We start from the raw sequence: 24,537 nt of genomic DNA, 5'->3' as shown, positions 1-24,537 counted from the left end.
GTATCTTGCTATATGGGAGAAGAGAACTAACACCTCTATAGAGTTTAACAGAGTTTCTAAATTTCAGTAAAATTCCACATGCTGAGCCCCATCCATGATTGTGATAATTTGCTGACCGCATTATTAAAATTACTATATAGTTATCGAATGGGATGTGTACAATGTTTCTCTGCCCCCATGTAAAACATAAGCAATCTATACTTTCCTTGTCTCCAAAATTAGTAGTATATGTTTTTCCACTTTGTAACTGACAAACTAGGTTTATGAAATCAATAGATGAGAGGTATTTAGTTTATATATTACATATTATATCTTACACAAAAATACATCAATTAGTTTGGGTAGGTCTCTGTGCCCAGATCTTTTTTGCAGTTGTTATGTCAACATAGTATTTGATGTCACATATTCATCATCACATTCATTTCCTCAATTGCATTGCAAAGTAGGCACCTTTGTTATTTAAAAGAAAACAAACGAGGTAAAATGCATAAACAGCTCAAAGTACAAAGTAACAGATCAAAAAACTAATTTGCAAAGACTTGAACTCCTGTGTGTACAGTTTGGCGGTTCACTTACATGGCATGGTTCCACCAAAATTACTCTCCATTCTAATCCTCCTATGGTGTGGATGTTCAAGAAATAGAATGTGGGACTAAATCAGTGTTACTTTTTAAATGTTTTTTTATTAATCTGAATCATTGTTTTTGTGTATTTGTCTGGTTATGAGCACAAAAATAAAGGGCTGCATCTGATGCTGTATTTGTTTTATTTAATCCACAATCGGGATGTCACTGATCGTGAAGAACATCAGCCTGACTCTAAACACCAGCATACCCTTTACACAAGACCCACAAGTCCACTCCTCATTTGTTTTGTGAATGAATGGAAGTAAGCTCAACCTACAATAGTCAATGCTAAAAGTATGTTGCAAACATCCCACCCAACTTTTAATCTTCAGCAATAAACATGTTTTTTTTAAATCTGGCATCTCAACAGGTTCTCACTTTTCATCTTAATTTACAGTGTATGCAATAAGTCAAAAATAAGACACCTGAATTGTAAGGCATCACTGTGATACTACTGCAAAGGACTAGCAAATACAAAAGTGACAAGTGACTCAAAATATGACTTGATTTTTTTTTTTATCAGGATTGTGATGGACCAGGTTGTCCCCATGCTTCTTTGCAGCTTGAACCATAAACTGCAAATGGGGTCACATAGTACAGCAAGAGTAAGGTGTGAAGTGATATAGTGGTGTTTATTAACATAATCAGTCATGAGGTTAACACCCTAAAACTGCAAAGTTAGTTCAGTGCTCCGTCAATAAAGAAATAAAAAATCCAACAAAAAGCAAGGTATATGTGGAGAATAAAAATTACAAATAAATAATTAATAATAAGTATTCCATAAAATGAGGTTAAAACATAACATAGAGCTTCTCTACTAAAACCATGAGTCCCAATGTTTTCTCCTAAAATCTGGCATCTCCTCTGCTTATCCCTTTAGGACCTTGCAGCAAAAGGAGACGCCTCGGGTACCTATCATTAGTACTTCAGTGACCATAGGGTGCCACATTGACCAGCACACACGTCCCCTGCTGCCAGTCCTTTGCTGTTTGCAGGAATCAGTACACAATGGACTGCTCATACTCCCATGTGTATATCAATGTCAATTTATTTATAGAGCACATTTAAAACAAACATCAGTAATGATGTAGCCAGAGTGCTTTACATTAAAACATACAATGAACGTAAATAAAATAAGTACCGTACAATAAACTGAAATACAGCCAACAATGAGTTAAAGAAAAGAAAGAAGGTGACTAAGAGTAGGGCAACCATCAGCATCAGCGAAGGTCACTGAAAGCTAGAGAATAGAAATGGGTCTTCAATATCGTTTTAAACAGTTCAATTGAAGGTGACTCCTTAAGGTAATGAAGTAAAGAGTTCCACAGACGAGGTGCAGCCGCTGCAAAAGCCTTGTCCCCCTTAGTTTTACACTTAGTACAGGGGACAACAAGGGACAACTGACCGGTAGATCTAAGCTCTCTGGATGTCTGGTGTTAAACACACAATTCAGATGAATAGACAAGAGCAAATTCATGTAATGATTTAAAAACTAGCAACAAAATGTTAACGTCGGTTCTGAAACTAACAGGCAGCCAGTATAAAGATGCTAATATCGGAGAAACAGAATCAAACTTTCTTGCTCCAACCAAAAAACGTGCAGCATCATTCTGAACCAACTGCAACCTGCGTATCAGGGATTAGCTGAACTTAGAATACAATGAGTTACAGTAATCAAGCAAGATCAAGCAAGACAAAAAAAGATAAAAGAAAAAGAAAAGGTAAAAGCATGAGTAGCTTTCTCAAGATCCCTAGGTGATAAAAGAGGTTTGACCTTAGCTAAAAGAAGAAGCTGAAAAAAGCAACTCTTTACTACGGCATTAATCTGTTTCTCAAACGAGAAGTTACTGTCAAAAATGACACCAAGATTACGAACCGGAGGTTTGCAAAAGTCATTGAAAGAGCCGAGAAGTTCTAAACCAATTTGAACTTTGCCAGGGGGACCAGCTATCAGCACTTCCATTTTATTTTGATTGAGATCAAGAAAATTGTCAGCCATCTAGGATGTTAGTTCAAAAAGACAATTGTGCAGCTTATTAATTGCAGAGTCACAAACTGTAATATAACCCTGTGTATCACCAGCATAACAGTGAAAAGAAATATTAAATTTCCTGAAAATAGCTTGTATAGGATGAAGGTAAATAGAAAATAAAATAGGACCCATAATGAATCCCTACGTAATGCCACATTTAACAGGAGGAGTAGATGAGAAACAGGAATTGAAAGACACTGTAAAGACCTGAACCAGTTAAGAGCAGCCCCTTTAAGCCCCACCAGATGTTCAAGCCATAACAGCAATAGCCCAATAGGAGTGCCCTCTTCAGCCCATCAAGCACTGGCTTCACACTCCTCTCTCTGGGGATCATTCCTGACCACCTGCTTATAGCAGCGTTCATGCTGGGAATCATCCAGTAACTTTCTTTCCCCAACTCTGTAGATTAACTTATCATCTTAACTTTAGTTTTCAATTTTTTTCTCACTTCTTTCAAGCCTCCAGCTCCCCTGAGCAGAAATTACATTTATTTACCTAAAACTTAGTTACAGTATGTTTTTATTAGTTTCTAGGTTTGCATCTTGAAACTTGATTGTTCTTAGTAATAGGAATTTTAAATGAAAATTATTTAAATCGCATCTGCCACTGCTGTTGCTTTCTCTCATACTGTATTTCAGTTGATAAAAGCACTTAGTTACTGCCATCTAATTTTTTTGGTCTTCAAATTTTACTCCTATGCAGGTAGAAATTAGTCAATGCCCTTCTAAAGTAAAACAAAAATACTGTAAAATCTTTTAGTAGCAACCAAAATTCAAAATTAAGAAACAAATATTGAGTTAAAAGAAAAACTTGGAAGAAGCGATCCTAAACAAGCAAGACTTGAGTATACTTTGTGGCGAACGGCTGGGGGCGGTATCCAGACAGGATGCCCAGAAGGACCGAAGGAGGGATTACGCCTCCTCCAGACAACGAGGGGGCAACCACCCTGGTGGCTATGGGGACCACGGGAAAGGAGCATGGAAGCTCAACCCTATAGGGGCCCATGGTCACTGCCAGGCGGCGCCCAGATGCCTAGAGAGCCCTGGTCCTCAGCACTTCTGCCACACCCGGAAGTGCTGGGGGGAAGAAGACCAAGGACACCCAGAGTGCTTCTGGGTGCACAGCCGGCACTTCCGCCACACCAGGGAGTGCCAGCAGAAGTTCATTGGGAGGTACCTGGAGCACGTCCGGGTGTATATAAAACAGGCCGCCTCCCTCCATTCGATGGCTGGAGTCGGGTGGAAGAGGACGGAGCTCGGAGGAGAGGAGTGGAGACGGTCAAGAAGAGTAAAGGCGTTTTGAGAGGCCAGGACTGAAGGGTGATTGGTGCTGGGTCACTGGGTTGTGCGTGGCACTTTGTAAATATAATGTACAATAAACATGTGTTGGTGCTTGAACCATCGGTTTCTGCCTGTCTGTGTCCAGGCCAGCTTCCATAACTCATATACAGCAAATAAAGTAAAGCATCACTATGCTATATTCCTCAGAAAATGGTTAGTAGTTAAATAAGGCCATTCCAAAAGGCAAATCTGGGAATGAACTAGAGGTCTCATAATGAGCTTGCTGCTTTTGAATCATTTGCATTTTCTCTTTGAATTGAGATCCCATTTACATTTACTTATTTGTCTGACGTCTTTGTCCGAGGCAACTTACAACACTTACAAAACAATAGGTTACATTTCTTTTGGTTTTCCAATTGGAGCACAGGCATGTCAAGTGACTTGCTTATGGTCACATGGTGTCAGTAGCGGGACTTGAAGTCCAAAGCCTTAACCACTAACTATCATTACTGCAGGTGATTTGAGGCCTAGTGTTAAGGATTATGGTTTTGGTTTGCCTAGGGCTCGCTGACAACTAGATTTTACAGAATTTCTGAATGGAAGATATCATTACATTAATAGACATTTGCACATTGTCACATTGTGCACATGCACATCTGATGGATCAACCTCCAAGTTCTTCCCAGGTATTTAATACCACCCCTAATACCACGCTTTTTCTTTGTCTACAGTGCCAAGAAACTGCCCAGTGAGAGCAACTGACTTCGCCCCATCCGGTCCCTGGGCTATTGAAAGGTGACCGCCTGGAAGGAGGCGTCACTTCTTCACAAGTCGACCAGAACTAAGGAGCTCCACGAATTCCTTAAAACAGACCAGAGAGCCTGATTACTGGCAACCACTTACTTTGCGTTGCAACTATTTTTGTTTCCCTTTTAATCCGTCATGCATTTGTTTTGTGTTGAACTTTAAGTAAACGGGGATAGCCAGGTTGGCATCCTAAAAATTGTTCTTTTGCAAGTCTGGTATTCCTTCGGCTAACCACAACATGTATTGTTCATAATTTGTCTTACGTAAAAAAATTGTTAAAAAAATGTAATAATGGCAGTTTATTTCCTCAAAGTATATTGTGATATAGGGAGTAATTATTGCTCCGATTATTTTTTTTTATGATCAGAGGTCAGTAAAAATATTTTTATGTAAGTGATTTGGTGTTTCCTTAACTTGTTATTATTCTTAGTGCTGGCTAAAACACTTTGCAAAGCAATATCTTCAAGCTTCTTACAGACCTTAATTGATTTATTTTGTATACATATAGATTTTTTTCTATATACAGTATTATACGTGGTAGATGAATTCCGTTTTTCACATAAATAATTGCTTTTGTGTATATATTATTTTGAGGCATGCCCTGCATAGGATGGAAAGGCTCCTACTCCATTTTCCACAATATTGTCAATAAACAGTCTGATCCCATAGAGTACTCTACTTAAACAACAAACTTGGTATTTTCTAGAACAAAAAGCTACTGTGCTTTAAGTATTCTTTCAAATATGATGTCATTTCAGTTAAAAATGAAATAAAAATCCCCTTGGGAGAAATAGTGAGGCCCTGACAGTTTCATTATTAACGGTTGTAGCTAAAAACTTCAAAGAGTTGACATCTGTGCTGGAGAACATTACAAGGAAGATATATTTGCATGCATTTGTTGATTAATACAAAATACTTTCTGAACCATATATAATTAAACAGTATTTTTGTATTATGGATGTCAGTTAAATGTGTGATGTTAAAAAACAAATAAGATAGAAGAAAAAGAAAATCAACAGAAAGGTGAATATATGGAGCCTTGACTATATTTTAAAAGGGCAAGAAGAGCATCAAGTGATAAATAACATGAAATAAGATTATATATATAAAATTAAGAAAATCCAATTACATTTAAAGTTATAGTAGTGAATTCAGAACATTTCATTGAAAATATTTAGAAATATAGGTTGGCATAGTGATTTGAACTGGTGCCTCATAATGCTAGAAGGCTGGGTTTGAATTTTGTCCCAGTCTGTGCCTGCATGGAGTTTGCATGTTCTCTCTTTATATGCATGGGTTGTTTTTTTGTTGGGTCTTTCATTTTCTATTTCACTTACTAAAAACAAGTTGTTCTGGTGTAACGGATGGCCGGGGCCCATGCTCGGCCGGGACGCCCTTTCAACACTTGGTCCGAGGGAATTGCCATAGGCTACACAATACTTCCCCTGTAACGCTTGTTGGCAGCCCCCTGGGGTTGCATCGGGGCCACAGGCATAGGACTTCGGAGCTCAGCCTTGTTGGACTCCGTGGTCACCACCAAGGGGAGCTGCATGGCTTAACGAGCCCATGTGGGCTGGAATGCTGCCACACCCGGAAGTGCAGCCTGAATTAGGTTAATTATCACCTGAACCACTTCCGGGTGGGCTATAAAAGGAACCAGCAGCCACCACTCTGCGAGCCAGAGTTGGAGGAAGAAAATGCTTGCCAGAAGGAGCTGTGGTGAAGACCACTGTGCTTTTTGTTTGCTTTTTGGATGCTTTTGTGCTTATGGGATTGTGCTCTGCCTGTGACACACGGGGAAGCCATGCCCACAGGCAAAGACAATACATTTGTGCTATTTTTACGTGTGCCTTCCTGTCTCTTTGTGCCGGGTCGGGCACCTATATAGTGCCTTTTCACACTATGTGTGTGTAAAAGTGAGTTTACCCTTTCTAGAGCAGGCTTTGGCTTTGTGCTTAATGCTGCTCTGACTCCCTGAATCCCTGTTTTGGACTAACTTGATCTGAAAAACAGATGGATACCTTGAAATGTAAGGTAGCCCAATAGTCTATTGAGTAGCACTGCTGTCTCACAGGTCCAGTGTTATGGGTCTGATTCCATGCCTGGTCATTGTCTTTGAAAGCTGCCAAGTGGGTTTCTCCTCAGGTACTCTAGTTTTCTCTCACATCCTCACAAACATTAGTTTCGGTTAACTGACAACTCCAAATTGATCTTACATGAACGTGGGTGTGTGGATCAGTGGGCCCAGTGATGAACTGCTGTCCCGTCTCAAGCTGTTTTCTGCCTTGTACCAGTACTTCCATGATATGTTTTGGGCCACCCTCGCAATCCTGAATTAGATAAAGTGGGTTTAAAAAAGGTATTTACTATTACAGTATATTGGCTATTTTGGCTGTTTGTTATAAAAACACTCTCTGCTCCAGCAATTTCCTCTTATAGGTACAAATACCTTTTAATCCCTTGAATGAATTGCTCCAGTACAGCAGTTGAACCCCAGCCAGTCCCAATGTGCTTGCATTCCCCTATTTAAGGACATTGCATAGGAGTGGATCAAACCTGCTCAAAATCTCATTTCATAGATACCCAGTTGGATTAGCATCTGGGCACTATGCAGTTGGGTTCAAATTCCCCTCACATTTCACACACTGTCCTTGAACAACATTTATCATAATCTGTAGTTCATTATTCCAATGACAGGACCACTTAACTAAATGGGCAAAACATGACCATGAAGTGAAGCGAAGCACATACTAAGTAACAGGAATTCATACATTTCTGTGTTCATATCAAGGAACCAAGTAAATGGCAGAGAAGCACTGGCTGTGCCATGAAAACAGAGCAACTACCCATCATTAGTGGCACCTAGCAGAATGGGCCTACTCTTACAATACCAAAGAGCATTAAGAGATGATGTTTGTCCACTGCACAAATGACCCTTATCAGTGTTTTTGCTTCCTAAAACTTACTATTTTGTAGCCAGAAAGAATGATACGATGGGCATGACTTTAACCTCCTTAGCATTGCATTTTATTCCAAAAAATGTGTAAAAAGCGTTGTATTTTTTTTTTGGCATAAAAAATGACATATTTATTAAATCTCAAAAGTATAATAATGATACAAATAATAATAGTAATGGTGAATAAAAATAGTAATATGAAATGAACAATAATAATAAAAATAATAATAACAGTAATAACAACACTGCTAATGATGCCAAAGCAGTATATACTGTAATCTTAAAATGTGTCCTTTGTGTGGTAAATCTTAAAGCACGGTGTAAGACACAATCCAACATCACAGTTTCTTTTCAATTTCCTTTCCAGATTTATCAATTTCTGAACAGCACACTACACAGGTACGAGATGGATTCCGTTTTTTTTCTGTTGGAGGTATATGATCAATAAAATGTCTACCAATAAGATGCTCTGGATTGATCCGCGATGTGCTGGGTTAACCACGTCTCTTTAGCGGTAGTGTGGACAGTGGATGTGCAGCAATGATTTGTTTTACAAGCTGGCATGTAAAGTCTGCATGAGATACAGTTTCGCCAGCTTCTTGTTTGTATGAAATGAATGCATTCCAAATGCATTGTTCCATCAGATGACAAAATGTCTTTTTGTAGTATTTCTTTTGTCGCCTCCGCTTAATGGGATAGAAAGTCAATTCTTGATCTGTATGATCTACACTGCCCATTGTGCTATTGTAGTCGACCACAGCACAAGGCTTCGTAACCTGCTCATTGCCTTTTGCCTGTAGCTGTATTATGTATACTGCTACGAAGACAAACATCTTTCTTGTCCTTCCATTTCAGAGCAAGCACTTTAACCTTCTGCCAAGCTACTAGTGCACCTCGCTGTAATTTAGCTCTGCCAAAGTCTTCAGGCATGCCACGATGGTTGGGACGCACTGTTCCATATGCATCAGTCTTTCTTTGCAGCAAGATGTCAAATACTGTAGCTCTGGGGAAGTATGAAAGTTGTCCATGGTTACACAGTAACCTTGATCCAGCAGAGCATCTATCAAAGTCAGCACCAATGACACAGCAACGTCGTTCTGATTGTATTTAGGATCAAACATTGTTCCTTTCTCTGTGTACAGAACCGAATTCCAAATGTATCCTGTTTTAGATTCACAAAGCTCATAAAACTTTATGCCAAATATTGCTCTTTTTGACGTGATGTATTGTGTCCATAACAGTCTGCCTTTATAAGCCATGAGACTTTCATCGATGCTGACATCGATGCTGACATACTCTGAAATTTTGTTAAAATAGCTTGGGTCTCACATATTGTCTTCAGTTTGAGTGCTGGATTGGTATTCTCATTAAAGTCTTCATTGTTGGTAAAGTGTAGATATTTGATAATTAGTGAAAACCTACTTTCTCCAAAGAATGGTGTTGCCAAAATTTTGTTCTTGGACCAGTAACATCACTGCTCAGGTTTCACTACAAGCCCTTGCAATATCAATAAGCCTGAAAAGGCCCAGATATCATCAGCAGTTACTGGGTCCCTTCATTTTGAATGGGAAAACTTCTTAGGTGTATGGGTATTTGCCTAACACTGTTCAGCAGAATGATTCATCACAACAACAATTCTGTCGATCATGTTATCATCCAGGAATAAATTCCAGTGAGTGATTCTTGGCTGTCAGCATCCACTTTTTACCTGGGTGCCCCATAAAATAAAAACAAGGTGGTGCTGGTTTATTCAAAGCAGGGTTAACAGACAGCCAGATGCAAGGGTCACTGTTGGATTTATCAGAATCACTTTTGGGCTCGCTGTCTGTTTCAGTTTCACCACCTGAGGACAGATTAACTTCCTCATCACTGCTGATGATAAGACTCCTCAACATCCTCATCATCACGGCTCGTATCACTAGCAAGTGCGTGCAGCATCTGGGCTGCAGAAAAACGTTTCTTACGAGACGGCATTATTATGGAGGGGGTTACTGATCACACTTACAGGAGAGAGGAGAAGATGCACCGACTCCTTTGCCCATGTGATGCTCGGATGTAATGCTTATGCAAGACCTGTCTATAATGTTGCCCGAATAATGCTCGGGACATATGCTGACAGCACTTTTAAAGCCTGAGTGATTCTCAGTTCTAACACTTACGCAAGACGCATTTGTACAGTTGCCCGAGTGACACTCAGGACTAACACTTTTAGCACAGTTTTCACAGCCTGAGTAATGCTCGGGTCTAACGCTAAGGAAGCTATGTTATTAACACTAGAATCCCCGAAGCCTATGAAAAAACTCATAATCCCGGCCCACCTTACATGTATTTGTACGACATTGCCCGTGTCGATCAAACACAGGAAGCTCTGCAGTCTACTTGAGACTTTACTCTATAGGAAGATAAGTAAATAAATCAAGGTAAACAGGTAATAACATTTGATTTGGCTTTTATATAAGTAACATAAATGATTTTCATATAAAGACCATCACAAAACATAATCACAAACAGGAGTTTGCATGATACGTTGGCGAGCTCTGTAAGCCCTGCTTTTTCTTTGAAGGACACGTGTGGGGCAGACTGACTGGCATAACGACGCCTGACCTACTGCTGCATCCAAATGGTGCCATCTTTCACCTGTACGCCTGGAGCAACTGCTTTGTTCTTATGTGTGAGTGGACGTTTCTTGCGGGGAAGGCTTCTGTTCTCTTTCTCTGATGTAGAACCCTCATCCTCATCTAAGGTCTCCTCTGTTATAGCACGTCTTTATTTGAAAACTAGCAAATTCAGATTGGGGGGAGCGTGAACGTGACTGAGAGAATAAAATTGAATAAAAAAAAAAGATGCTAACTTTTACAAGTACCATAAATTTACACCAGCTGTTAGAAACTCAAATCAAATGTATGTTTTTTTTTTCTATAATAGTAACAATAAGAGCAGCTCACTACTCAAAATGGACAAGCTCAGAATCGAGCCAGGAACCTCTTGATTACGAGACGGCAGTTCTTACTGCTGGACCACCCAAGCGGTCGTATCAGCATTGGACCCTAACTCAATTTCTTTTTCTACGGTTTTATTCTTGAATAAAGAATAAATAAAGAATAGTTATATTTGCAACATTTGTAATAGTGTTTGTTTGATATTTGGAATTCAGTTTTACAATTTGTCTACAATTTGTCAATTATTTGTCTACAATTTTTCAATTATTACTAAAATATGAAAAATATTTCTTTTTTAGTTATGTGTTCAACAATTCCTGACTCGCATTTCATCCTACATTTACACAGATCGTTGTAGGCACGGAACACACATGAAATGTACGTATTGCAAATGACAATATATGATATACCCTCTGCAGTTTCAGGCACCTCACACCCAGATAAACATGACTTGAGCTCTGAGAATCTTCTCTGCGACTTGAGATGCATTGGTGAGGGGAGGGTGGGGTAGCAGGCTGCTTGCTGCTTGTGCTGATCAACACATCTGCAAAACAAAATACACTGATGGAGTGGTGCAAAGGGATTTAAGGTGAGCCTGGATTATGCATTTTTTCGTAGGCTTCAGGGATTCTAAAGGTTTAGTGTGTTCACTTCTTGAAGAACATGTCTGGCTGCTTGTGATAAGGATGAGATTGTTCTTGTATTTTATCTGACAGTGAAAGCAAGGCTGCACTTCTTTCATAATCAGGTAGTTTATTGCTGTTTTGCTGCTAACAGGTGAATCTTTCCAAAAGTCACCTTTCCCCTATCATTCACAACTGTCAGTGTCAAGGTTTGCACCCGAGAGGTTTGCAAATGTAAATAATTTAAGCAAGCATAGTAATGACAAGTGAGAGATACTATGTGAATCACATCATCTTCTCTGCTCAAAACTGATTATGTGCTGTTAAGGCATCTGACATCAGAGGGATATCTTGAAAAGCCATTGACAAGACCGGTAACTATCATCACCCATGCTGTCTTTGCAAAGTGCCAAGGTATGCTACACAGCCACAGTAAAGGGACTCTTGAGTGATCTGACATTTGTGGGATTCAGTAGGCAGCACGGTACGTTCAAACACATGCATTACATTCTCTCCCATCTGACAGCCACTAATGGAACTACAGCATTACATACAAAGAGACTGAAAGAATCTCACTTTTTTATAAGTGCTGGAGATGGTGAAGTCTCTGCAGGCTGTTGGGTGCTGTACTAGATCCAAGCCCACACCTGACATATCAGAAATGAACAGAAATACTATTTGAACAATTATTAAACAACTGTTTGCTGTCAAAATTTTCGAAATATGAGCCAGTTGGGGTGGCACGGTGGCGCAGTGGGTAGCGCTGCTGCCTCGCAGTTGGGTGATCTGGGGACCTGGGTTCGCTTTCCGGGTCCTCCCTGCGTGGAGTCTGCATGTTCTCCCCGTGTCTGCGTGGGTTTCCTCTGGGCACTCCGGTTTCCTCCCACAGTCCAAAGACATGCAGGTTAGGTGGTTTGGTGTTTCTAAATTGGCCATAGTGTGTGCTTGGTGTGTGGGTGTGTTTGTGTGTGTCCTGCGGTGGGTTGGCACCCTGCCCAGGATTGTTTCCTGCCTTGTGCCCTGTGTTGGCTGAGATTGGCTCCAGCAGACCCCCGTGACCCTGTGTTCGGATTCAGCGGGTTGGAAAATGGATGGATGAGCCAGTTGTTTTTTAAGTACTGGACTGCTGCTCTTTGTTCTTACACCAGTAATGATACACATAACAGAATAAAACGTCTGGCCATTCTGGAGAAGCTTAGCACAAATGGTGTGTTACCATAGCAGCTACTTGGAGTCCATCTATTAGTCAGTTACTAGTAAGTAACAAACCCTTAACAAGGGATGCTGTAGCAGTAGGTGACAATGCAATAGGTAGCACTGACAGTAGGTCACAATGACAATCCGTTTAAGCACATATTCTAAAGTGTTACCACAATTTTCTATTCATTCATTGTGATACACAGTTAGAACAATTATGGGTATCTGAAGCCAATTGTAAAAACAATGGGGGTGTAACAGGAACCAGTGCTGGGATTGCAGGGAGCATTTATTTGCACAGGGATACTTTAGAGTCACCAGTTAACCTAACATGTAATTGTCATAACTATAAGTTTACCATTTTTTTCTCTGCACTGCACAGAAACCTTGAATTCCATATAAAGTACAGTATACATATTAGATCTGCTTTTGGCATTTACTTGAACAAATGTGGAACAGCAAATGTGGTACAGATTACATCGAAATGTTTTGAGTAGGAGTAGATCTATAGTAGGTATGTATCTATAATAGGTTGTTGTTTTTTTTTTGTTTTTTCACTGATCCAAATAACACCGATCAATATGTTTTCACTTAATATTTTACTACTATCAGAATACACCATCACAAGGTGCTTTATGAGGCTAGTAAGATCACAATACACTGTCACATTGAAAAAATTGAAAAGCAAAATATGTACATATAAAAAAATACACTGCAGGTACAATTAATGCATTACTGGTAGACACCAGGAGGAAAATTAAAAACTTGACTCCAGATAAAATATATGGATGGATAGACAGAAGAAGTATACTATTATAACAGACATACATTATGTCTAGAGAGGCTTTTACAGAAATTAGTCATTTAGAATGAAACTCATCACTAAGTTCAAAAGTTCTCAAAACAATTTTGTGTTTCATTGCTTGAGCAGTAATCTGTCAATATTTTGATGTTAGCTGCCAAGGTAGAAGCTTGTTAGTTGAGTGTTCTGGTAGAAGTCAGTGACATGCAGCCTTTATTTACAGTACACACACAACGATACACTGGGAGGGGTGTGATTTGGCAGTTGCACTCAGCCAAGGATGGCAGATAACCCTAAGGGGATCTGCGTCTTTGTTCCTTAGGTTATTGGTAAGCTTCTTTCAGTATCATATAACTGCCACTTTTTAGACAGAACTGTTTGTACAAGGCATATGTTTCTGTTGTTAATATTATTCTTTTTTTTTTAAAAATGTAATGAATATAATGCATGGTTAGATTGCTACTACAGTATGTGTTTTTTGGAAGAAATATTTGAACACTGGCACAAGTGGACTATACAATTAAATGTATTTTGCTATTATATATATATATATATATATATATATATATATATATATATATATATATATATATATATACTGTATATATAAACCCTCCTCCCATTACTTAACAGAAAGACATGTTTTATCATAAATTGGAAAAAAATCATTTCTCTTAGTGAAGAAGAGTTGATTATTTTCCAGGTCTGGATCTAGTATATTAATGTTATTCTAAAATAAGCAAAACAGGGTCTTTGATAAACGTTTTCTGCTGCAAAATATATATCTGAGAATCCACTTTAGATTGTGGTCTCTTGTCATATAGGCCTCTAAAATATAACGTGTTTTACTACTTTGATTTTTTTTAACTGTGTTGTGCTTAAATGTTTCCATCCATCCATCATGCTATATCCTAACTACCAAACTAGGGTCACGGGGTCTGCTGGATCCAATCCCAGCCAACACAGGGTGCAAGGCAGGAAACAAACCCCAGGCAGGGAGCCAGCCCACCACAGGGCACACACACCAAGCACACATTAGGGACAATTTAGGACCGCCAATGCACCTAACCTGCATGTCTTTGGACTGTGGGAGGAAACTGGAGCACCCAGAGGAAACCCACACAGACACAGGGAGAACATGCAAACTCCACGCAGGGAGGACCCAGGAAGCGAACCCAGGTCTCCTTACTGCGAGGCAGCAGCGCTACCACTGCACCACCGTGTCGCCTGCTTGAATGTTTCTGTTTCATTTTCTTAGAAAATAATAAAAAATGGAGAAGAGTTCATAAAGTGTCAGAGAGACAGTTAAAATCTACACAGACAGATGTAGAATACTCTTACACACCAGACTAGTCTGTCATGTGCTATAAGGTAGTAGAAAGAAATCCTCCAGAAAGTGAAAGACTATTGATGACTGTGTGGCCAATACTTTTTATCAAAGTTGGCCTGAGGCAGAAAACAGCGCTCATTTGGGATTAGTGGATTAAATTAGAAACTTCCATGGATTCCTGGCCCTTAAAAGACCAGTGAGGAATGAGATATTTACTGGTCTCAGAAACCACCAGAGGACAGTGTTATAGCACAACAAAAAACCTCCAAAAACAAACTAGAGCTACCTAGGAAATAAACTTAAGGTGGGCTTTGAAGGATCTGTATCTATATATAAAGCTGCATATCCCTGATTGATTTACTTACTGATTGACTATAAATTATTTACTTTTTACAGCTAGCCTAAGGAAAAACATTTTTAACTACTGGATCGATCTTATAGCCCTGAGGTTGAGAAAGATTCCACCTCACTGAAAAGTTAATTTAAGTGTGAAAAGGCCTATCTTAGCATGCTCTTCGGAACTTGCTGAACAGTGCAGATGGTCAGTGGTTTCAGCCCTGCCTGTATTGTTTTTTACTTTCTTCATTGTTCTCTTACAAATTCCTTTCCAGCCTCTGGGGGTCTTTACTGTCCACTTCTGTCAGACAATTCAATGATTCCTCCCAATGTTAAATTAATTTTGAAATATCTGCACAATATACATTCATTTATATTTTTTTGTTTATTTATCAACTGATTGATCAATTGATTGGCTATATTATTTGTCCTCTGAATCTGTATCCATCTGTATCCTTGTTTTTTTATGTTTTCACATCTGAATTTCCCCATGAGATTAATAAAGTTGTTCTGTTCTAATCTAATCTAATCTAATTTATTTAGCTGACATTTTAAAATTACTCCTCTAGTTCATAAGCGGGCAGCACGATGGCGCAGTGGGTAGCACTGCTGCCTCGCAGTTGGGAGATCTGGGGACCTGGGTTCGCTTCCCGGGTCCTCCCTGCGTGGAGTTTGCATGTTCTCCCCGTGTCTGCATGGGTTTCCTCTGGGCGCTCCGGTTTCCTCTCACAGTCCAAAGGCAGGCAGGTTAGGTGGATTGGCAATTCTAAATTGGCCCTAGTGTGTGCTTGGTGGGTTTGTGTGTGTCCTGCAGTGGGTTGGCACCCTGCCCGGGATTGGTTCCTGCCCTGTGTTGGCTGGGATTGGCTCCAGCAGACCCCTGTGACCCTGTGTTCGGATTCAGCGGGTTGGAAAATGGATGGATAGTTCATAAGCATGTTAGTAGTATTCTTTAAAGTCTTTTGTTCCTATAAATACTAGCATAACAGTGCTTTCCATTCTACAAGAAAAACAAAACAGCTAGATGAACAGCAGCCTTAATTAAAGTTAGTACTATATATATATATATATATATATATATATATATATATATATATATATATATATATATATATATATATATATATATATATACTGTATATATAGTGAAAGCCAGGGTGCATATAGCTTCCCAATCCCTAGACACAACAGACACTGAACTCAAGTAACACAACACCTTTACTGAGCTGTGGGAAATGCTTTTGCCTCATTCCCCACAGTAGGACAGGGCAGTGCAGCACAACTCCAATCACAGTTCTTCTCTCTGTCTCTCTGTTTCTTTCTGCCTCCACTCATCCTTGCAAGCTTCGTCCATCTCCTCCCGACTCTGGCTCCCAGATTGGTGGTAGCTGGTCCCTTTTATAGAGTGCTCCAGGTGTTCCATGATCTCTTTCCAGCTAAACTTCCGGTTGTGATGGCAGCCCTGCAGAGGAGGGCAAAGCTGTTCTTCATACACTCCCTGGCGGTGGCCATGGGCCCCATCAGGATTGAGCTTCCCCGCTCCATGGCACTATAGCAAGCCAGGGGGGCTGCCCTCTGTCGCCCTGGGGGAGGTATTGATCCATCCAAGCTCCTTCCCCCAGTCCTTCTGTCATAAAGGCAACCCAGCTGTCAGTTACTATATATATATATATATATTGACATTGACAAGGCAAAAATGTTCTGTTCATAGCTTTAACAGATTTGATATGTTAACTTTGTAAATGATTTGTAGTTCATTTTCATTTTTAGATGCAGAGTTGTATATTCTTGTTTTTTCAACATAGAGAAATGAAAACAGAAGTAGACACAAGATAACTATATGCAGTAGTGTGCAAAATATGTCTTGTAATTTAGATATTTGTTGGAAAAAAAGTGTGGCATGGCGGCTAAGGAAATGTAATGTAAATATTGTGACCACCACCCAACACAAGCAGGCTTAGACACAAATGTAAAATAAATTAAAGATTTTTTATTCATGGGAAACTCTTCTTGGGTAAAGGTTTCCCACTACAACCACAAGTACAATTAAGCTCAAGCACAACTCTTTGTCTTATTTCTCCCTCTGTCACTGGCCACTGCCTCCTCCATTCCTCCGTGCAAGCTTCGTCCATCTTCCTCCCGACTATGGTTGATTGATGTGAGGCAGGAATCTCCTTTTATAATAGTACCCGAGAGTGCTTCCGGTGATATGACGCTACAGTTCCATAGCACTCCCCCATAGCAGCTTATAATACCCGGCATGCCTTGTGGGCACCCAATGTGGGGATCTAAGCCTGGGCTCTCTGCCATCTAGCATCTTGGGGAAGACAAAGCCCTGTGTAAGCTGTCTCCCCAACTTCTTCCACTTTGAGGGCATCCTGGCTGGGCAAGGACACCAGTCATCCTTCACAATATTTAAAGTACTTTGGAATGGTGTTCATCATGATAGAATGCTATTAAAAAGTAAACTTTGTTTGCTTGCTTGAAATGAATCCCTGAAGCCACTACAGTTCTCCAGGGCAGCTAATATCTCAGAAGGGATAAAAAATACACTTGATGCTATCGACAGGTGAAAGCAGGAAAACCTACTATATTTTTTTAGGCTGCTTATTTACGGCCAGTCAGATCCTAATCTGGCTGCACTGGGGACGATGATAGTAACACCCCTGGAGTAGAGTGCCAGATCCTTGAAAGGCACAATCACACACATCTGTAATGGGAGAATGTAAAACTTCACATAGGCACTGACAGCATTAGATTAGGATCTGAACTCAACAGCAGCATCCACTGCTGTCCCGTGCATTTGAGGGGATGCACATAAATATACCCAGTGAAGGACTGGTGTTCCATTCAAGGGCAGATCTACTATGAAACTAATGAAGCTTAAGCTTTAGGGCCGCTAATCCCGGAGGAGACCCAGAAGTGACTCTATTCAATATTGTTTAAAAATTTTGTGTGTCTACTGTATGAGAAAGTTTTTTTTTTAAACCCCTACATGTAGAGGTTAATTTTAAAAAAATGTGGTGACCTTGAGCAAGGCCCTTAACCTGAAATTGCTCCATACTGGGTATGACGTTAACCTGCAAGTAGGCCACCAAAACTTGGGGGTTGGTGACAGAATTGGTACTCCAGCCACCATAAAAAAACTCACACTGTTCCATTCTATCTGAACTAGTGTGGTGTTGAGGTGTCACCCATTGCAGCCAAGGGGTGGGTGTGATATCAGCGTATGCTCCTAACCTCCAGTCTCCAGATCTGTTGTGGAAGAACCCCATTGAAGAAGATAACAGTGGTTACTTAGACCTTGTTGCTTGTTGCAAAAGGGTCCCCATAACAGTTCAAGATTCAGGGTTCCAAAAAATATAGTTCCACATCCACAGTGGGGTCCTGCCTTGTCCCCAGTAATAGACTTCATTTCCTGCAAACGTGAATTAGAAAAAGCTTACTAGGAAATAGAAGGATGGATACAAAATAGAACATAATAAGTATAATAACATACAGTAGCTGCTAAAGTTTGCTTTACCCAACTAACAGATTCATATTTAAATTTATGAGGATTTCATTCCTGTCTACCAGAAGACATTTTGCGATACAACACTCGACAGTGTCTTCAGGGAACTATTCCAAATGTGCTCAAATAATACTCATCTATGTGGTTAACCGTACCTACTGTATGCCTCTGTTCACAAACAAGTTGAACACTCAGGTGAACATAGTGCTCTTTTTCACAGAACCTTGGTTATCTGGTTTTAACCAGCTGCCTGGCTTGTTTCTTTCAACGTGATTCCCTTGAGGGAATGTAAAAATAAAAATATTACGAATAGCACAAATTATTCCACCTTTTGCTGAGATTCCACTGTGCAAATACAGCAATCCTAATATAAATCTCAAATCCCACCATATTCTACCACAATACACATATAGTGGTAAATGTCAGCCAATGTTTCACGTTTACAGTCTGAGTTTTACTTCTGTAAATATTTGCCACTAGCCTGAAATTGAGAGATAATGGATGCTACTGGTAGACTTTCAATATCACCTTAAGGCTTTAAATAACACATTTAAACACATTAAAGAAGTGATCATAGTTTGAAGAGACTGAAACAGTTCTTTCAGCCGCCAGAGTTAAGTGTTCAGGCTACCTGAATGCAAAGCTCTTATAAAACATATCTGTTTGCCACCAGAAAGTTAGACTGCTTCATATAAATGGCCTCTTGGGGCTAGTTCAGAATGTGCAATCTACAACAAGGCTGAGCTGTTTAATGTAAAAAACAGTGAATATCTGCAAAAGAAAAATGTTGTGAGTATGGAGTTTATAGACTAAAGAAAAGTTCTGTAGAAATTGAACCATTTCTGGTGTTGCACAATGGAGGAAAGACTAATGGCTTGTTTGAAGTGCAAATAAAAAGGCAAACACAGGGACAAAGTGGCCTTTGAAATGTGACTCATAAACATTGTACAAGATAGGGTATGGCATCACAAATGATATGAAGAACCCACAAGTGTCAATCTGTAAATATCCAGAAATGTCCATGTGATTCTTTGACTCAGCACTTGCCTGAATCTGTGAGTCCTGTGCTTGTATTTATAAAACCCAAAGTATCTGTGCTGTACAAGAAGTGCTGTTGCCTATGACTCTGGTCTTATGAAACTCTGTGTGCTGTTGATACAAATCTTGCAAGCTAATCATTTCTAAGATGTCTTGCGAAAGCCTTGTGTGTTGGTTAGGGTCAGATCTTGCATTGTACCGGCTGATGCTGGGAACAGGTCTTGCTATTCCACAACCAGGCATGGAACAAACAAGCTGAAAAAATAATACTATGGAGAGATTACTCACATGCATTCTGTGAACTGTTTAAACCACAATGTTCATTACAAAATTGCAAGGAACCAGGAACCCATCGTAATAGAATTAGGTACAAAAAGGGCATAGTCATGTTCATTATAGAGTACACCCTTACAGAGCCAGTTTGGATATTGCTATTAGTGTACCATCTTGTTAAAGTAAAAGAAAACAAGACTACCTGAGGAAAACTGAAGAGGACAAAGAAGAACATACCAAATTCACATACTGTAGATGGTATCCTGGTCAGAAATAAAATTCAGATATGTAGAGTCATGATGCAGCACTGCTAAGCAATTATCAAATCTACTCATTCATTTTGAAATTCATTTTTTTTATTTTACAGGGTTAAGGTTGGGGTTTCTGAAGAATAAAGTGAAAGGTGGAAAATAATCTTGGATCAAATGACTGAATCAGAGGGCAAACTCAGTTAGGCCACTTTATATTGTCTGATTAAACTAACACCAGTGTCTTTGGGCTTTGAGAGGAAATTCAAATACTTGACTAACAGTGACTAGGTGCCTCATTTATAAAATCTTCAAGTGTAAACATATGTGTACACCAAAACAACGGGAAAATGCCTACATTAAAAAAACAAAATCGGGAGTGGTCTCCCCTAGACTTTCTCGTATACTCAGATATGGGGATGGATATTTGAGGAGTAAACCACAAGACAATGATTATATTTTTATATTATTTACATTAAAAAACCATCGACAACAAATTATATAATATATTGAACAATTATTATAAAAGTAAAGTTGAATAAATCGTACTCTACAGCTGCATGAACAGAAAAGTACCACTTATGGTTAGTGGAAATAGCTCAAACATTGAGCTCTACGTTTTGTACCTAATACTTGTATGCATACTCAAGTTATCATGTTTACATACATACACACACAGACAGACACACAGACATAATTCCAAAAATGGTATTTTCGGGCTCAGGAAGGTCTAAATCGTCGAGATTCATCAAAATCTTGAAATCAAATTTTTGGACGATTACAAAACTTTCCCTACAAGAAAGTAAATCAGACTCAGGGAGGTCTAACACGTTGAAATTCACCAAAATCTTGAGGTCAAATTTTTGGACGATTACAATACTTTCCTTTGTATACAAGAAATTATAAAAAAAGTCAGATTTATAAAACCTGCCGTATGCACATTTCTATGCAATTTATTGTTTATAAATTACAATCACTTTGTAAATATGCATACATTAGTGCGCCTTAAACGCCACCCTGAAACATCCATATATGGAGCATGCTGATCAGTCGTATACATTTGCATTCACAATGCTGCAGAACTTTATTGACTGGTGTATTGAGACCTCGCCACCACTAGAGTATCTGGTTGTGCTCCACAACTATGAGCAGAAGATCATGAGTGGAATTATACAACCTCTCCTCTACACTCTGGCGGTCTGGGAAAGATGTAAGGCACTGTCGTTTGAGCAGATAGCCTCTATTGCTGATACAATGAATAGTACAGGCCATATGAAACACTGAGGGTTCAGTCACTTACTTTACCAACAAGCCAGCCACCATATTCAATACCATGACATCCGTCAAAGCTACTTTGTCTTAAAATAAATGAGTCACAGGCTGACCCAGGCCACTGAGACACAATTCGCTAGTCACGTCATGGATGACTTGTGCATTAATGCAATGTCACTGCATTCAGTTAACAAATGTAGGTACATTCTTGCTCGGTGCCCTCACTGCAATATGAATGCAGTAAAGTGAGATCCTATTACATTTGGAGAACTGGACATTGCTTCAAATTGACCCTTTATGTTGGCAAGAACTATATATGTTTGTGTGTGTGTGTGTGTTTTGGTATGTGCACCCAGAGGAATAGCGACAGGACAGGCAAGGCAGGCAGTCGCCTGGGGTCTTAGACTATGAGGGGGGTGGGGCTTATCAGTTTACATAGGTAGTCAATGTAACTGCAAATCAAATTGCTTGAAGCACAGCATCGACATAGTACGACTACACAGTCGAAAACCCCACCCTAAGTGTGGCCCAATCTCTGGTGTGATAGTGTTTGTGATGAATGTTAATTAAATGTTAAATGTACTCAGTACTATTTTCATAAATCATGTAGAGGATTTATATGTCTGGAAACAAAAAGTGGAAAAAATACATTTTACAATGTCCTGACTCAGGGGAGGTTGAGTTGAAAAGCCTCACAAAGTATTTTTTAGCCTAGAGCCCCCACAATCCCTAGAATTGCTTCTGTGTGCACCCACACAATAGAAAATCTGGACGTAGCACCTCACTGGTTAGTTAATAACTTCCAGCAAAGCAGCCATGATAAAGTAAAACTTGACTGAGATACCGTTGACCTATCGACCAGTTCCCTCAGAAGTGACAGCACTGTAGCCAATATAAAATGATGAAAATTCAAAAACAATTCTTCAGTGCAAATGGCCAGTATTGTCCCTCTTAAAAGTGATCTAAAGTAAGTATTCATTGTTTTTGAGGTATATTATAACAGTGGCTTAGTGATATGAATTTTTATGTGTGCAAGTCATCATTTAGCAGGTTTTGCTACATTTCCCTGCTTGATCAAGGGTGTTGTCATTTCCCACTTTCTCCAAAATGTTTTGTACGTATGGGTTAGAGTTGTCATAAATATACAGATGTATCCCCATCAAGTTTTCTTTTATAAATCTCAATGTTTGTGTGGGAGGTTGCGTACGCACATTTCAAGCCTCTACAACTACAGTAGTATCTGTGCATCATATTTATCTCAATTGAGGTTTCATATGTTTGTTGAAGCAATGCACATTATAATAACAACTCAGTGATATGAATTATTATGTGTGTGAGTCAGCATTTAGCTGGGTTTGGATGCATTTCACCACTTTATCAAAGGTGCAGTCATTACCCAGTTTCTCCAAAATGTTGCATAAACATGGGTCAGAGTTACTGTAAATATCTGCATGTTCTCCCATTGAGTTTTCTTTTATAAATCCCAGCATTTACGTGGTAAGTTGCGTATGCACATTTCTAGCCTCTTTTAGGGCATACGCAATCGTTATAAATGAGGCCCCCAGTCAGGGACTAGTGTGCTATTTCTTACTTCTGATTTTTGTATTTAGTTGGGAAAAGTCAGGTTTACTTTCAGTCCAGATAAATGTTCAATAAGGCAGCAATTCCTGAAAAACATACTATGAACTGTAACTATAGGTTCACTTGTATTTATCAGAATTAATGTAATGTAAAGCTTAGAAAATGAATTTAAACACAAATTTAGAAACAGTTACAGTTTTATACAATTTACAGTAAATCAGAATGGCAAATGAAAAAGAATGTCCTTACTCAAAGTATTTGCTGTCCCATATAAACTCCAGTATTAATCCACTCCAGTGATTATATGGATTATTGAAAATACTGATTTAATGTATTTATTCTTTTATTATTGGAAACTAGACAAAGAGCCCGTTTCGACAACGTAAGATGAAACAGGCACGAGTTTGTGTCAGCAGTATATGAAGAACAAATGATAAGTAACAAAGAAGTTGTTTTGTAATGATTGTAGTCCGCTTTACTCATTACTGTACAGGCTTGTACTGTTCGTTGATCAATTTTCCAGGCCTATAGTATAATATTGAATGATGAATGTTCCAGTACAATATGTAATAGTAATAAGTATAAGCACCACAAACCTAATATAGGTGTATTGAATGAATGCGCAATTGAATCAGAATGCGTAATTAGGCCTCGAGCTGTAGTCGAAATCGCCTTTCAGGCCTCTCGAGCTTTAATCGAAGTCGCCTTTCTCTTTGAATTTTTGCGGCCGTAAATCCGCCGCCTGCTGCGATGTTGGGGTTGGATGTCGGTCTCGTAAGGTTTTTCGGGCAGCTGCACAGAAGGCGACTGCGCATTTGGCTTCGGACGAACGTGAGTGAGTGAGTGAGGAGGCAGGTGAATTATGTATTAAGATAATTGAACTTACCTTTCTGGCAGTAGGTGGAGGTCCAGCACCGGTAGTCTTTATGCCCATTGACATCAGTCTTCACACAGGTCTTTTCCTCATCTAGGATCCCAGGACAGACATCAGTGCACTCTACTTGAAGCTTGTTGCCTACTATGTCGTTGTTCTCTGTTGAATCCATCAGCAATGTCCAGTCAACAGTGGAAAGATGACAGAGCTCCTGGTTTTTCTCAATTCTAACAGCCCCTCTCATTATCCTTGTCAGGCTGTGCAACCCTATCATTCGTAGATGAGGCATTTCAAAAATGACTAGTGCATATTGAAAAAAGAGCTGATTGCCCCGGATGACAGAGAGGTTTGGGAAAAGGTCTCTCAAGCTCTCCAGTCCATAGACACGAAAAAGTAGCAGAAAGTCGGTGATCATGACCAGCCTTGGGAAACTGAGACCTCGGAAGTCCTCACCTTGAGTGGTGGAAATAAGCAGGATCTGAAGATTTCCCTCAATTACAGAGCAATTCTCTAATTGATGCAACTCTGAAACATCATTTCGAATGTCCATGGTGCCACAGACTGAAAAAGAATGGTATTAAAGATAAGAACAAGTTAATAAAATGAGCTCTACAATCAGAAAGAAAAAACAAACTTTCCATTGCGAGTGGCAATGTAAGAAATAAAAAGTGCTAGGTTGCCATGCCACCATTAATGCTTAGCAGTTTTTGCCTGCTTCCTGTAGACACTAAAATATGAACATTAAGTTAAGAGGTGATCCTAAAATGCCAGTTGTGAGTAAGCATGGTTGTGCCGTATAATTGATTGGAAAG

At 39.4% G+C, this 24,537-nt stretch overlaps 1 protein-coding gene across 2 annotated transcripts in view; it reads right to left on the bottom strand.

The window, feature by feature from the left end:
• LOC114646031 (insulin receptor-related protein-like) overlaps positions 1 to 24,537 on the bottom strand; it is a 110,358-nt gene that overhangs the window by 69,667 nt on the left and 16,154 nt on the right. For both annotated transcript variants that reach the window (XM_028794005.2, XM_028794004.2), the window contains exon 2: positions 23,738 to 24,286. In XM_028794005.2, the coding sequence (XP_028649838.1) occupies positions 23,738 to 24,286 (549 nt within the window). The remainder of the gene's footprint in view (positions 1 to 23,737; positions 24,287 to 24,537) is intronic.

The sequence above is a fragment of the Erpetoichthys calabaricus genome, chromosome 2, assembly GCF_900747795.2.
Source record: "Erpetoichthys calabaricus chromosome 2, fErpCal1.3, whole genome shotgun sequence".
Classification (NCBI taxonomy): Eukaryota; Metazoa; Chordata; class Cladistia; order Polypteriformes; family Polypteridae; genus Erpetoichthys; species Erpetoichthys calabaricus.
The sequence above is the reverse complement of the archived record's forward strand: the minus strand, read 5'-3'. Positions and strand labels throughout refer to the sequence as shown.